Raw genomic sequence first — 13,718 nt, 5'->3', positions numbered from 1 at the left:
CACTCCCAGAAAAGTCAACGAAACCCATTTAAAGTGGAATGATTTCATTCTGTACTGCATGCTGAGTGACTTGCCAACATTACTATTAATAGCATGGGTTTATCCCAGGTACAAGCAAGTGGAGTGCAGAGCTACAGCATTTCTGCGTAGCTGATTAGTGGAGCCCTGGACTAAAAGACGATGAATCTGTCATATGCAGGCAGGATCTCACTTGGCTTCAGAGTCTGACTGCCTTTAGGAACTGCCTAAACATTTTTCTATTTAATAAATCACTTCCCATGGTGCCATTCTTAACATCAGCTAATCACCATCCCATGCTGAAAGAAGAAAAGCCCTATCTAAAACAAAGTGGCAGCTAAAATTCGGTGACCCTGTCAAAGACTTCAGGACTTGAGTTGTCACTAGTGTCTTTTATGTGGAAAGTGTTAAGATAGCACGGTGCTGAAAAATGACACAAGCTAGAAGAAAGGGCAGGAGCCACTATTTGTTGGGAATGTTAACTATCACACAGCATGTGGTTCTGACTGTGCAGGATTTCTTTTCCCTATCCCCTCCCTTTAAAACAGTTTTTCTTAAACCACAACACTTTCCCTTTCTTTTCTGCTTCACAGACAAGCAGAGGAAATACAGAAATAATCTCCAGAGATGTTCTGCAGATATTTTTGCTTCTTCAGTTTGTGTCTTTTCCTTCCAACCCAAAGGTAAGCGGAGTGTTTGTTTTGTTTTACAGGGAGCATCTGAATTATGTTTCATATAAATAATGTGGGTCAAAAGGAAACTATGCTTCCTTCCTAATTATCTAGCCCATCCAAAGAAAGCTGGGTGTAGTAAGGGATGTGGCATAGAAGAGAGCAACCTGCATAGGTCCCCAAAACACAGTATGTACATTAACAGTACAACCCCTTATTTCCTGTTCAGGACCAGAATAGTTTGCAGTTTTTGCTGGAAATGCCCCCCGCAGGACTCCTGGCTGTGTTATTGCCATCCCTGGAACTGCAAGTCCTACATTTCTTGAATGGTTTATGTTTATGCTGTGTACTGACTGGTTCAGTTCTGCTGTACTGTCCTTTTTGGTCTAAAACCTGCCGCAAAGCTCCAAGGACTACTAACCCAGCTTTGAAGGGAACGGAAGAAAAAAATTCATCAGAGCTTTGAATAACTACATTGCTATGTTTCTTACTGCACAGACCAGTGGTCCTGAGACTCTGGGGAGAGGCAGAGGCACTGCCTTCCCCCTCCTTCAGCCCTTCCCAAAGCAATGACAAACTCTTAACGATTCACTCATTTACATTTTCATCAAGTGAGCACATGACCACACAAGTACACTGCGCCATAAAACTCACCTTCTAGAGTCCAAACTGGCTGTCTCTCTAGCTGTCTATATGATGGTACAGATCTGTGAGGCTCATAATGTCAGGTACTAGCTTTACTGCCATCCACAAAACATTAATTTTGACACTGTAAGTTAGAGTTGAACCCTCTGTACGCACAGCAGCTAGGGGTGGTTCAGCCCGCAAAGCTTCGTTGGTGTGCGTGAAGTGCCTAGTGCTTTACCTTTCCCCTTCCAGTGTACTCGGAGGTTTTACTCCTGACGGTAGCTGTAGGGATGCTGCCTGACACTAAATATGAGGATGAAAGCTTCTTTAGGGGACTAGTGATTAGGGAGGAGGAGCTGTTGGTCAGTAAGATTTGTCTCAGGCTGTCGTAAGCAGGAGGAAAAAGAAATGCCTGTTCCTTATATAGACTGTATGAGGAGGAGTGGGAAGGGGGAGATTGCAGGTTATTATTAAGACTTGTGGTATATAGATCTTGATTTCTCTGGGACATTTTAAGAGCATCCCTAAGCTACTATGTGTGCAAACCTGTAGCTATCAGCTGAGGTAATGTGCCATTTTCCAACCTCTTCGAGGTGCCAATTATTCAGGCAAGATAAGCAATATGAGCAAGTGCTCATGATTTCAATGATATACTTATTTTTAATAGACATTTTATGCAGTTTGTTTGCTTGTTTGAGCACAAGCTGGAAACACAGCTGCAGCTGCACACCAGATGTGCCCAGCATGCCCGGCCACACGTAACAGTACGTGTTTGTGTCCCCAGGAGGTGCTCCCTGGGTCACGTTTCGGACTTGCACAGCAGCGACACAACATCCCTCCCTGGATTTGAGAACCTCACCATGGGATACAACAAGTACCTCAGGCCCTACTTTGGTGGTATGTTGGCTCCGTGCATTTGAGCATTTGAAGAACAGTCTGTAAGGCTTGTGGGGAGGGGAGAGTATGCTTTAAGCTTTCTTTAGGATGCCCCAGTTTAAAAGGTTGTGTTCCTTTTAAATTAGCTAGTAGCAAAGGCTGCTCTCCTTTCTGTGCATCCACTGTTGTCTTGAATAGATTGTGCATACATGTGTGGGGCATGAGAACATGTCCATCTATGAGGTTAAGTATAGGGAATCTATACCTGACAGAGCAACTAAATTCTGCTCTAATTGTACATGCTTTTCTGTATATGATTTTCTGCTTTATTTTTGTTCATGTATATCTATTTAGTAAACTGCGGCTATAGAAGAATAAAACGGTTCTTGCTAGAAATACTGACTTTTGACACATGCTTTCACTTCCCCCTGAGACACAAACTGAACCTGCTTTAAACCCTCATGAAGCTCTAGGGAGTAGGGAGCACCTGAAGGACAGTCAAGTATTTAGGAACTTACCTGAGGCTATTGTCCAACTTGGGTGTCAGGTCTCCCACCTTCCAGGTGAGTGCGATAACCACTCGGAGGAAAGGGTTTCTCAGAATCACATTCAACACCTGAAAAATATTGATGAAAGTTTAAAAAACAGCTATGAAAATTTTATCAGTTTTGCTTTTTTGCCAGAACCCATTAATGAGACTATGCTCAACAGAAAAATTCACCATCAGCTTTCACCAGGACTTGGATGTTTCCCATTGTAGCTCCTGCAGACTGACCTTCTGCTACTGGCAGCTTTGAGCTTCTTCCTTTTTCTGACCATGGTGATAAATTTCAGGGACAATACAGAACTTACCAGCTTGTTATGCCTAGAATGTCTGATCTCTTGCAGGAATAGAAAAGCTCCTCTAGAGCCTGTCACATCAGTGAACAGATGCTTCTGAATTATGTAATGGAGATCAACTACATCTACACCAGCCTATGCCTACTAGAGCCATAAATGTTAAACAGAAATGGTCAGGACTCTGGTTTGACCTCCTCCAGAGGCCCTGAGTCCTCACAGATCTACCCTCTGGTGATTAATTTGAGTGGGCTTCAAGAGTCTAAATATCTAAAAACAAGATGGAGGACGTGAATGACAACTACTTAGAAAAATATACATCTTTTGCAAATGAAATATATTTTGGGTTTTGGAACAGTTTAAAACAAATAAACAAAAAACCCAAAATCAAAACCACCTGCAAGGACATCTGGAAACTGTGTCCCTTGGACTTTCATAAATGTGATTTAGATGATCAAAAGGAGCTTCAGCAAGTCCCACGAGGAAAGGCATTGCTGTGTTGTCACCTAGGCAGAGGGGGCTGTCTTGGAAAGCGCCAAGCCCTACTCGGAGCCCCAAATTCATAGTGGGGATTAGACACACCAGGCACAGCCCAAGGGAAGGTTTGTGTCTTTTTGCCCGCACGACGCCCCCCCCCCAGCGCCAGCCGTGTACTGCGCGGCGGGAGCGGGCGAGCCCCGCCAGCCCCAGCGCCGACATTCCTGGGGAGGAGCTGCCCTCTCGTGGTGGGTTTTAAGAGTTAGTGTTGGAAAATGGGGGACCACCAAGATTCGGGACTTGAATACTGAAAATTTGCTGGTAAATAGAACAGTAATACAGTAAATAAAGAGAGGCAAAGGCTGTTGCACTTCTGGTTTGTAACCCTGTGCGTGGACTCAGGAATCATTGAATTTCTCTGCCTCTTAGTTTTTCCTCTCTGAGAAACAGGGATGCCGATCGCTACCTGCTTGTGGAGAGTCCTCTGAGAGCTGTGTGTGAGAACTACTTTGTACAAAGTTTACCGTTCTCGCCGCCGTGTGGGTGTTGTGGACTGGGTAACAAGGGATAAACTGGCCCTGGCTGCCTGCCCGTCGGCAAATGCCACTGAAACGCTGCTTATCGAAATGCTGACCTTCATAGCTAGTGCTGATAGGTATTTGCTCTTTGCTACCACCACCAAATACAGAACTCCAGCTCCCTAACAGTGAAAACTTTATTTTGGATCATGATGTCATTTGTGAGTCTAATGCTCTGAAACTGTGTCTTAACTCTTTGGGCTTCTGCAGTTTTAGTGACAGCGTTGTGTGCATGGGACGCTGTGAGCAGTGCCCACGCTGCACAGCATCCCGAGCGATTTTATTGTGCCTTTCACTCTTCCTTTCTCTCTGCTTAAGCTTTTCTTTCCCTCCACAGGAGAACCTGTTCAAATTGCAATGAGTCTGGACATTGCAAGTATTTCTAGTATATCCGAGAGCGACATGGTAAGTGAAAGTTTTTTTTTTTTTTTAATAAGAGATAAGAGTAGGATCTGCCTGAGAGACTTGTCATATATTCCTGTGTGTTCAGACAGAAACTGTCACTTTCAAGCTGCTTTGCGTTTCTGTGTCTATTCACCACTTTCAGAGGTGTGAGAGAACAGGGCTCATTTATGACTGCAGACTATGTAGATGTCATAGTAACGTGGGCTTGTAAGTAAATAGAGATGTCTCTAAAGGTCCTACTGGTCAAAAACTCAGTACCTCCTGGAAATCAGGCCCCTTTGAAATGGAAAAAATCAATCCTGTGTGGCATTTCCTCTCCCTTACTTTTCATCTGTGTAGGGTAGGGGTGGCCTCTGTTGGACGTGCTGGCGCTGACTGAAGACACAGACAGGGTTTCTTTTCAAGGAGGAGAAATGAGGTTTTGAGCTGCGACACAGTCTGAGGCTCAAAGGACTGGTCATCCCAAGAAAAAAAAACAAAACAATTTTCAAATATATAGAGAACATCTTCCCACCACTGATGAGTCTGGTTCCCTCCACTTCTGATAACAGCTAGATTTCAGACACTGATTGCTGAAGACTCCTGTTTCAGGTTGACCAAAACTATGGGCAACTTGGGTAAATTCAGCAAATAGTTTCAGTCCAAACAGTCAGAAGTTCAGTCAGGAACAATTTCAATACTTACTTTCAGCATTTTCAAGACCACCACTGACTTTTTTTTTTTCTCTCCCCCCAATGAATTAAACAAGTTCACTGAATAAAATATTGTAACTTCGATAAAGCTATTCATTTTGGGGAAGGGGCAGAACCAAAAAAATAAATTATTTACACACCTCTAACTTAATTAAAGGGCCTTGTATAACAGCTCCTGCGCTGGAGTTTTTCTTCCTGATGGTCCATTGCTCTGACCACGTGGAAGACATTGCAGAGGCTTACTCTGAGCCTCGATAAAAGCTGGAAATCAACTAGGAGTCTTCACTTTTGTCACTATTGTAATTCACTGTATTGAAAACCATAACAGAGCATTATTTGACGTTTTTTCCTCTGTCACAGGCTGAGAGTAAAATTCTAAAGGTTGCAAAAGCTAACACGGATACCCAATACTTACTTAGACCTTTTCTCTTGAAGCATTTTACAAATTATAGATCGAATGAAACAGGACTGCTTCATCCTCCACAGACAGGCAGTGTATCTGTGGTAAAACATAGAGACTTCACGCTGTTAACACAATCACCAGTATTAGCCTGTCTGTGACAGAGATGTTTTGAAAATGAAAAGCATTACTGGTTGCATTTACTTCGTGTACAAGGAAGGAAGTGAAATAGTACAACAGTGCCCTGTGTCTGTCCAGAAGGCTCAGTAAAGAATTATCGTGAGAGCTGAGTACTGCTTATTCTTTTATGATGGGGCACTGTGAAAATACTCCAGTCACTGCAGGTGGATTTTGGCAGGCTAAACTCAAGCTAATCCTAGTGTCGTTAGATTCAAAACTCCTATTAAAAAAGATGCTACAAGTTTTGGTTTTTCATTTGTTTGTTCGGTTTTTTTTAAGACCTCGGTGAAATAACAGGTTGGACTTGCTTACCTTTTTTCTCCAAAGTGCTGATGTCTCTTTCATGATCACATTTAAAGTACGTCTGTAATTTTCCAACTCTAAACAGTGACTGATTTTTAATGTCAATGACTTGCTGATGGCCTCAAGCGCACACTTCCCATCTGGTTTTTTACCTGCAAAATGGGAACAAAAATATCAATTACAATAATTGCTCATTTAAAAAAAAAAAAAGTATAATCTTTAGTCCTGAAACACTACACCTTAGAGTGTAAGTGTATGAGAAATGTAATACAGTAAATAAAACTATGATGAAAATCTATCAGATTTACTGCATGCATTTGAAGCTGAACTTTGAATAGGTTCAATAAATATGTGTTCTGCCTCTTGTTGCACATGGCATACCCACAGCTGGGCTGTGTATGTGTTCTGGACATGCATCCTCACAGGTTTTCCTCTCTTTCCCAGGATTACACAGCTACTATATATTTGCGGCAGCGCTGGACAGACCCCCGGTTGGTCTTTCATGGTAACAAGAGCTTCACGCTAGACGCTCGTCTAGTGGAATTGCTCTGGGTACCGGACACATACATTGTGGAGTCAAAAAGGTCCTTCCTGCACGATGTCACTGTGGGGAACCGCCTCATAAGACTGTTTTCTAATGGCACTATCTTGTATGCCTTAAGGTAAATCAAACTTTGGCCTTGCTGATGGTTCAGAACAGATTTCCAAAATTATGCTGGACAGGAGGAGATACTAACTGTCACGGGTAATGAGTTTGGGGTCAACAAGCCAACTGTGACCATACTCTTCTGATCCATTACCCCCTGTTCTTGCCACCTGGAAATGCCAGTTGAGGATGAGGGTTCCCCACCATGGTATGTGCTGTGTCCTGAGCACAGTGCCTGCTCAGAAAGCTCATGAGGTTAGCTGTTACCCAGGACAACTAAAGTAGATCAGATGGAGGCAGGGGAGGAATGGGGGGAGGACATCATAACAGTAAAAGTTTAACAAATAGTGGGAAACTATTTGCTTATCCAGTGCCATATAGCCATGATTTCTGCTTTTTAGCAAAAGGCATATTTATACATGTAGAAATGTGCACTGTAATTGTGTTAGCAATTCATACAGTGTTCTCTCTTCTCAGCTCACAGTAACAGTGTCCCAGTTACCTTAACTGCAGAGTAAAGCTGCAAAGTAAAACTCGTTTACCCTCCACATCAGAGCAAGCCAGAGTATGTGTGCAGTTAGTTACCGTGCCTCGGGTGACAAGTGGTGACTTCTTAAGATGTGCAAACTGTAGCACTGGAAAACATGTGAATCTACTAAATCTCCCACCACAGCAAAGCAAAATTCCTCCTTTGGTTACATTTTCATCAGTGTTGCTGCAGAGAACATATCTTCTTAAGGAGGGTTCTCTCTGATTATATCAGTCCATTCATTTCATAGGTCAAAATTATGTAAATGACAGAGCAGAGTCTTTGCGGTCTAGTTTGCTATGAAAACAGAGATACCTCATTACGTGCTTTTATTGCAACTTTCGGAGTTCTTTCTCTTCCTACAGAATCACTACTACTGTTGCTTGTAACATGGACCTGTCAAAATATCCAATGGACACACAAACATGCAGACTGCAGCTAGAAAGCTGTAAGTATAACATTCTAGAAAAAATTGACTTTAAATTTGTTTATTTATATGTAACTATGCATCTTGAATGTTTGGATTCATCACAGTGGCTTTCTGGAGTAGACTTTTATTCCTGCAAACACTAATGTCCAAAAGAAAACAACTTTGTTTAATCGTTATTCAAATGCTTGTGTTGTAATCCACAGTTTAGAGGATTCCTGTCACTGTGCAATTTATATACAAGAGTGGTAATAAATAATATTTTTATTAAAGTGTAGATAGTTCAATTTTGCACAGAAAGGATGAAGTAATAACGGCTGGTTTTCCAAATTCGGTCCCTTTTGCACACACAATGGGGTAAAGTGCATGGGATGGAGTACAGCAAGGAACAACTTTTCACATTTTTAGGTACGTACCACCTCCCAAACCTCCACTGTAACAAGACAGTGTGAAGGGTGGTTCTTACTAGAACATGAGTTGAACATGCCTCTCAAACTCGTGAACTGAAACCAAGGCCAGACCCAACTTTGTGGTATGTGCTTCTCCATGAGGGCTGTCTGTTACAGTGATGCAGATGATGGGACCCTTGTCAACAGGAGGAGTCTCAGCCTTGGAAGTCTCAAGAAAAGGAATAATCAGTGAGTTCTGTTCTCAATTAAATTAAAAGCTCATTATGGCAAAGCTGGCTGGGAAAAACTCCAGGAAAATTAAGGACACTACAGGGCTTTTGCCCAGGAGCTCAGCAAGAGCAGTGCTGCTGTTCTGTATCTGTGAAGCTCCACAACAAGCAAGCAAGCAAGCAAGCACCTCCCATTTCACGTCACAAAAAGAAACGCCTAAAATCTCAATACTGAACAGACCAGATTTTAACTTCTGGGGTTGCGGCATGAAGCACCTAGGGAAGCACATATTATTTTCACATTAAAATCATATTAGTTCACCGTGGTTAACTTTATTACAAAGAATAGCTCCTGAAATAATAATGATTGGCCTCTTCTGCTAAAGCATAGCTTGTTTGGGCCTGTTTTAAAAATGATTGGGTCCTACATCATGCTCAGTTGCTGTATAATTCCAATGAAATTACATGCACATTGCCCACTGGAGATTTCATTAGGATAAGTGCCCAGAAATAATGCTATTTAAATATACGCCAGATGAATTAACAACAATCTATCATTTATTATAAAATTTTCCTGAGTAACCACAATTTATAAAACTGCTTAGAAACTTTGAAAAGTCACATGCTTAGGATTCTATGCAGGGATTCATACCCTGGACACCTAATTTAGGAGTTCATCACACTCAAGCTCTGGTAATTTGTGTCTAATAAGAAATCACAATTAGATAAAAATAGAGCTGCAACTGCATCTTATTCCTTCTACCAGGACGAACAGGTTATTATCAGAATCAAAGCATCCCTACTCATTTTCTCAAAGAAGGGCACTTAATAAAAGAATCAAATTAGTGAGATTGACGGTCTTGTTTCCTAAATTAAGTGAAATTTTTGAAGTGAATGGCAGGCTGGTGACTCAGTACAAGCTTTACCCCTCAGACTGAGGTATCCCTCAGTCCAACCTGAGGTCATGTTATGCCATCATTCACATTCCTGGAGGCAATTACTCAGCCGGCATATATGGGGTTTACTGATAACTGCTTGAATTGTTGATCTCGCCTGTCCTGTTTTGAGGCAGGAATTCAGTGTTACCTAAATGTCGGATGCATTTATTTGTCCTCAGTAACTTAAAACCTTTGGGGATAGGAGGAAAGATTTGTAGAAAAAGCTGCTTTTATGAGCAAGTTTTCTGGACGACACATACCCAGTCAGAAGAGCCTGGTTCATAACCACATGGCAGTCTCAGCTCCAAGCTCTTGACTAACTGAAAATGCCTTTTCTGGTATTTTTAAGCACTTGAATAGACGATCCAGTGAAATGTGCTTCTGCTACCTGGTAAGAGGCTCAATGGGATCTGTATTCTCTTTTTTTAACCACTGCGATTCTCTTGCTTTCCTCTCATGACTGAAGAGACTATGTTGAAGGGTTGATCGCTGCAGTAGTTTTATCCTGCTGTGTGTAATCAAACTGCAGATGACAGGAATATATTATCTTTTAAAATGTTAAAATATTTTAAAATAGAAATACCCCATGTAAATTATTGAAATAGGTTCTCAGCAGCCTTGCATGTTATGCATCATTCACAGTGGCGTGTGTTCCTGTTGAAATCTGAACCAGCAGACTGACAGTTCAGCAATAAAGAATGGCCAACGTCCACCCATAGTCTGACACAGCCTGACAAAGAGGGTCTTTGTCCAGCCTACAATGCCTTTTTCATGTTTCTGTTCCCAGCCAGGAGACAGGGCAGGGCAATAGCTGGGCTAAACCACAGTAATATGGGTCTTGATGTTCTCCTTAGGGGGATATGATGAAAATGATGTCATCTTCACGTGGCTGAGAGGAAATGACTCTGTCCATGGCATAGAAAGGTTGCGGCTCTCTCAGTACACAGTGGAACGTTACTATACCCTGGTCTCAAAGTCACAGCAGGAAACAGGTAAATCAGTGAAAGAGAAAAGCTCTCAAGTATTTCCCCTCCCACCTCCCTTCCCTTCTGTGGGCCAGTATCTTTTGACTCAAGCCTGAACCAGCGAAGTCTTTAGCAAATCTTAATCTCACAAAAAGAGGTGGACAGAAAGATGGTGAAATCCAATTAGTTGCAATCAGGATATTCTGTAAGATGGAAATCCATGGAAAGAGGGGGGTTTTAATACACTATATCCACTTGATGGATTTTCAACTATCTTTTTTTTTTTTTTTAAATTCTCCACTTCTTTCCTTCTCCATACATACCTGAAGAAACTCTCTCCCTTCCTCCCAGGTGTGCAGACTATAAATACTGCAGAGCGCCATGTTTACAGTAACTGGGAGTAAAATTAACTTTTAAAATATACTTTTGTTTGTAAATTACAATTCTGTCATGATGGAATAAGATCCCTTTGTACATCAGAATTCAATGTCTTTTTCATTACCAGTGTAAATACTCTGCTCTCCAATCACAGACACTATGAAAGGGGATAAAACTTCCTTAGAATGACCAGGTTTTAAAAATAACAATGTTTTGTTGTTTACTGTAGTGTACACAGCCCATGAACAACATGGGTTTTGTTTCTACGTTTCAAAGGGAACTATTGTTTAAACAGCTGAAATATCTCCTGAAAATACTAGCAATCCAGCCCCAGAACCCTTACGTCAGTATTACGACAAATTGATTTTAAAAAATTGACTGAATTCTTTTGAGCACAAAAACCACAGTTATCAAAGATCACAAATTACTAATGAATACAGGGGGTCTAATTCCCTGTGATGATAAAATATTGGGATGCTTTGGGACGTGAGCCAGAGCCTGCTGAAATCAAGAGAAAAATCTTCTGTTTATTTCTCAGCCATCAGGTAAGACTGAACTTGGCAATGCCCCTTCAAAGCGGTTATTGGGAAAAACGTGCTGAGTACAAGAGAATAGATGAAAGCATCAGCCCTTCTCTACTCTGAGTTAAGAGACTGGTATAAAACGTTTCCACTGTAGATTAAGTTCAGGAGCCCCTTTGCATGCCACGCGTTGTTTTAGACGTCTCTTGTCCAGCAATGCTGGGTGTATGTGTCCTCTCATCCAGGATATATTAGGTAAGTAAGACCTCTGAGGCAAGAAGTCAAGCTTGTATACGTAATGCATCTCCCACGATTTCAGTGCAGCTCTGCTGATGTACATCAGCTGAAGGGCTGGTGCTGGGCTGTGCCAGTTTCAGTTCAAGTATCCTTGGGAATTTCATGCTCACTGTGTTTCTTCCTTTCGTGAACAGGCAGTTACCCGCGACTGATATTGCAGTTCGAGCTGAGAAGAAACGTCCTTTACTTCATTTTGGAGACCTATGTGCCCTCCACTCTGCTCGTCATGTTGTCCTGGGTTTCTTTTTGGATCACATTGGATTCAGTGCCTGCAAGAACCTGCATTGGTGAGTTACTGCCTGAGGAAGGGAGAAGATTTAAGCAGGCAGGGGAGCCTCTGAGGGTAGTTTTCTTGAGCTCTCTGCTCAGTGATAAATGGCCTGCTCATGTTCTGCTTTTACTTGTGGCAGAGCTGGGTTAGTAGTATGAAGCGTGGAAGATACGCTGTGGCTGGCACACCTGCCCACCTGCGGAGCTGTGCATGGCCAAGGCTCCCAGTAGATTCACAGCAGAGAGTAGAAGACAGAGCACACGTTCTTTGTGATGTGCTTTGGCGGGGAGCGGGGGGAGGGATTTTTTTACTGAAAGCAAGAAAAATAAAAGAGCCAACTGCCTATTGGAGCCAAGTTGTCAAAGGCAGGGAGAGCCTGTGTGAAGTAGTAGCTAGTGCTACAAAAGCATTTCGGTTGATGGATGATTTGGATTGGTAAGAAGTGATGTGTCCTATCTGGCTAGCAATAGAGAGTGACAACATGTTCAGAAGGATAGGCCAAGCCTTTTCCAAAGTGTCCCCAAGAGAAGGTCTTTCCTTTTCTGCTTTCCAAGGAGTAACGACGGTGCTTTCCATGACAACTCTGATGATCGGCTCACGAAGTTCACTTTCGAAAACCAACTGTTTCATTAAGGCCATTGATGTTTACCTCGGCATCTGCTTCAGCTTCATCTTTGGCGCCCTTGTGGAATATGCAGTGGCTCACTACAGCTCATCACAAAAGTGTGCAGCTAAAACACCTCAAGAGGTAAAGCCTGATCTACCTTAATAAGCCTAGTTATCTTGGATTGACAATAATTAGCCCTCCATTAACTGAATAAGACAAATGGTCTTCCTGTTACGGATACAGTAACAATTGCTTCTCCTCATTGTCACTAAATCTCAATTTTTGTGTGCAAGAAATGCATGAATAGCACTAGACCGCTGTGTCTCTGACATAGGCTTCTGCACACCAGCCCAAAGAGCAGCAGCCTTAGCTGACAGTCATGTTAGATTCGTAGGACCACATTCAGGAAGGCCCTTTGGCCTGCCACTAGAATCAGGTTTGTAGCCCTAAGCTGAGCTCATGTGAGAGCATGAAGCACCTCTGTTCCTTTCAAAATGCAGCCAAAGAAGAGCCAGTATAACACAGCTCTTCACTCTTCTATGGATTAACTCCGATTAGGACACTGATCTGAAAGGTAATTTCCTCTGTCAGAGGAAAGCTGAACCCTTCTTCCTCCCTTCCCACAAGACAGTACCAAACATCAGTCCCACAATGTTCTGGGGATGTTGCAAGAGATTGCTCTGCTTTAGTGCGAGAAATTAAATAGTCAAGTATGGACTATAGTCAGTGGTCATCGAGGGTCCAAATCCCATCAGAGGGAAAAGAGGTTTCCCACCTCGACGCTGAGTTCCCCAGCCATTAAGTTACTGTGTAGACGTGAAGAAATGGATGTCTTGTAGGAGACGGATGTCGGGTTGCTCAGTGATATAGAGTGAGACTTGCTCAAAGATCTCAAAATACCTCTAGAAATACCATGGTGGAAACACAGGCATCTCCGGGACTTCAGGCATTCCTAAAAATAGGCAGCAGCTGAAAGGCATGTTAGAACATTGGGATGAACACATATGAAGCTGTGTTCTTTTATGTTTATCCTTATGGTCTCCTCATTGATTAAAGCACTTTTCCTCTGCGGCAGAAGACAAACCCTAAAACTAACTGTACACTCTTGTTTCCTAGGGGCCTGCAAATGAACTCACTAAAGAAATGGAAGAAGTCAACATCACTAACATCCTCAACCGCTCCATCACCAGCTATAAACGGAAAATCAGCTTTACAAGCATTGAGATTTCCAGCAATAATGTTAACTGCCGTGACTTGACCATGAAAACTCGTGAGAAAATCAAATGTGTCTTGAGAAACAAAATGCACAGGATTATTGGCTATTTCACAATTCAGAACCCCAGCAATGTAGACCACTACTCCAAATTGCTTTTCCCTTTGTTTTTCATGCTGGTCAATGTGTTTTATTGGGCTTATTACCTATATTTTTAGTAGAAATGAGTCCCTTCATTCTCCT

General features: G+C 42.3%; 1 protein-coding gene across 1 annotated transcript; it reads left to right on the top strand.

Moving 5' to 3' along the window:
- Positions 1-645: 645 nt before the first annotated feature.
- Positions 646-13,693, top strand: GABRP (gamma-aminobutyric acid (GABA) A receptor, pi). Its single transcript, XM_009572741.1, has 9 exons — positions 646-701; positions 2,101-2,213; positions 4,422-4,489; positions 6,509-6,726; positions 7,605-7,687; positions 10,078-10,215; positions 11,519-11,671; positions 12,210-12,403; positions 13,379-13,693. Exons 1-9 carry the CDS (start codon positions 646-648, stop codon positions 13,691-13,693), a joined length of 1,338 nt encoding a protein of 445 aa, XP_009571036.1.
- Positions 13,694-13,718: the final 25 nt, after the last annotated feature.

Source organism: Fulmarus glacialis, unplaced genomic scaffold (assembly GCF_000690835.1).
Source record: "Fulmarus glacialis isolate BGI_N327 unplaced genomic scaffold, ASM69083v1 scaffold38522, whole genome shotgun sequence".
Taxonomy (NCBI): Eukaryota; Metazoa; Chordata; class Aves; order Procellariiformes; family Procellariidae; genus Fulmarus; species Fulmarus glacialis.
This window is presented reverse-complemented; position numbering and strand designations above follow the sequence as displayed.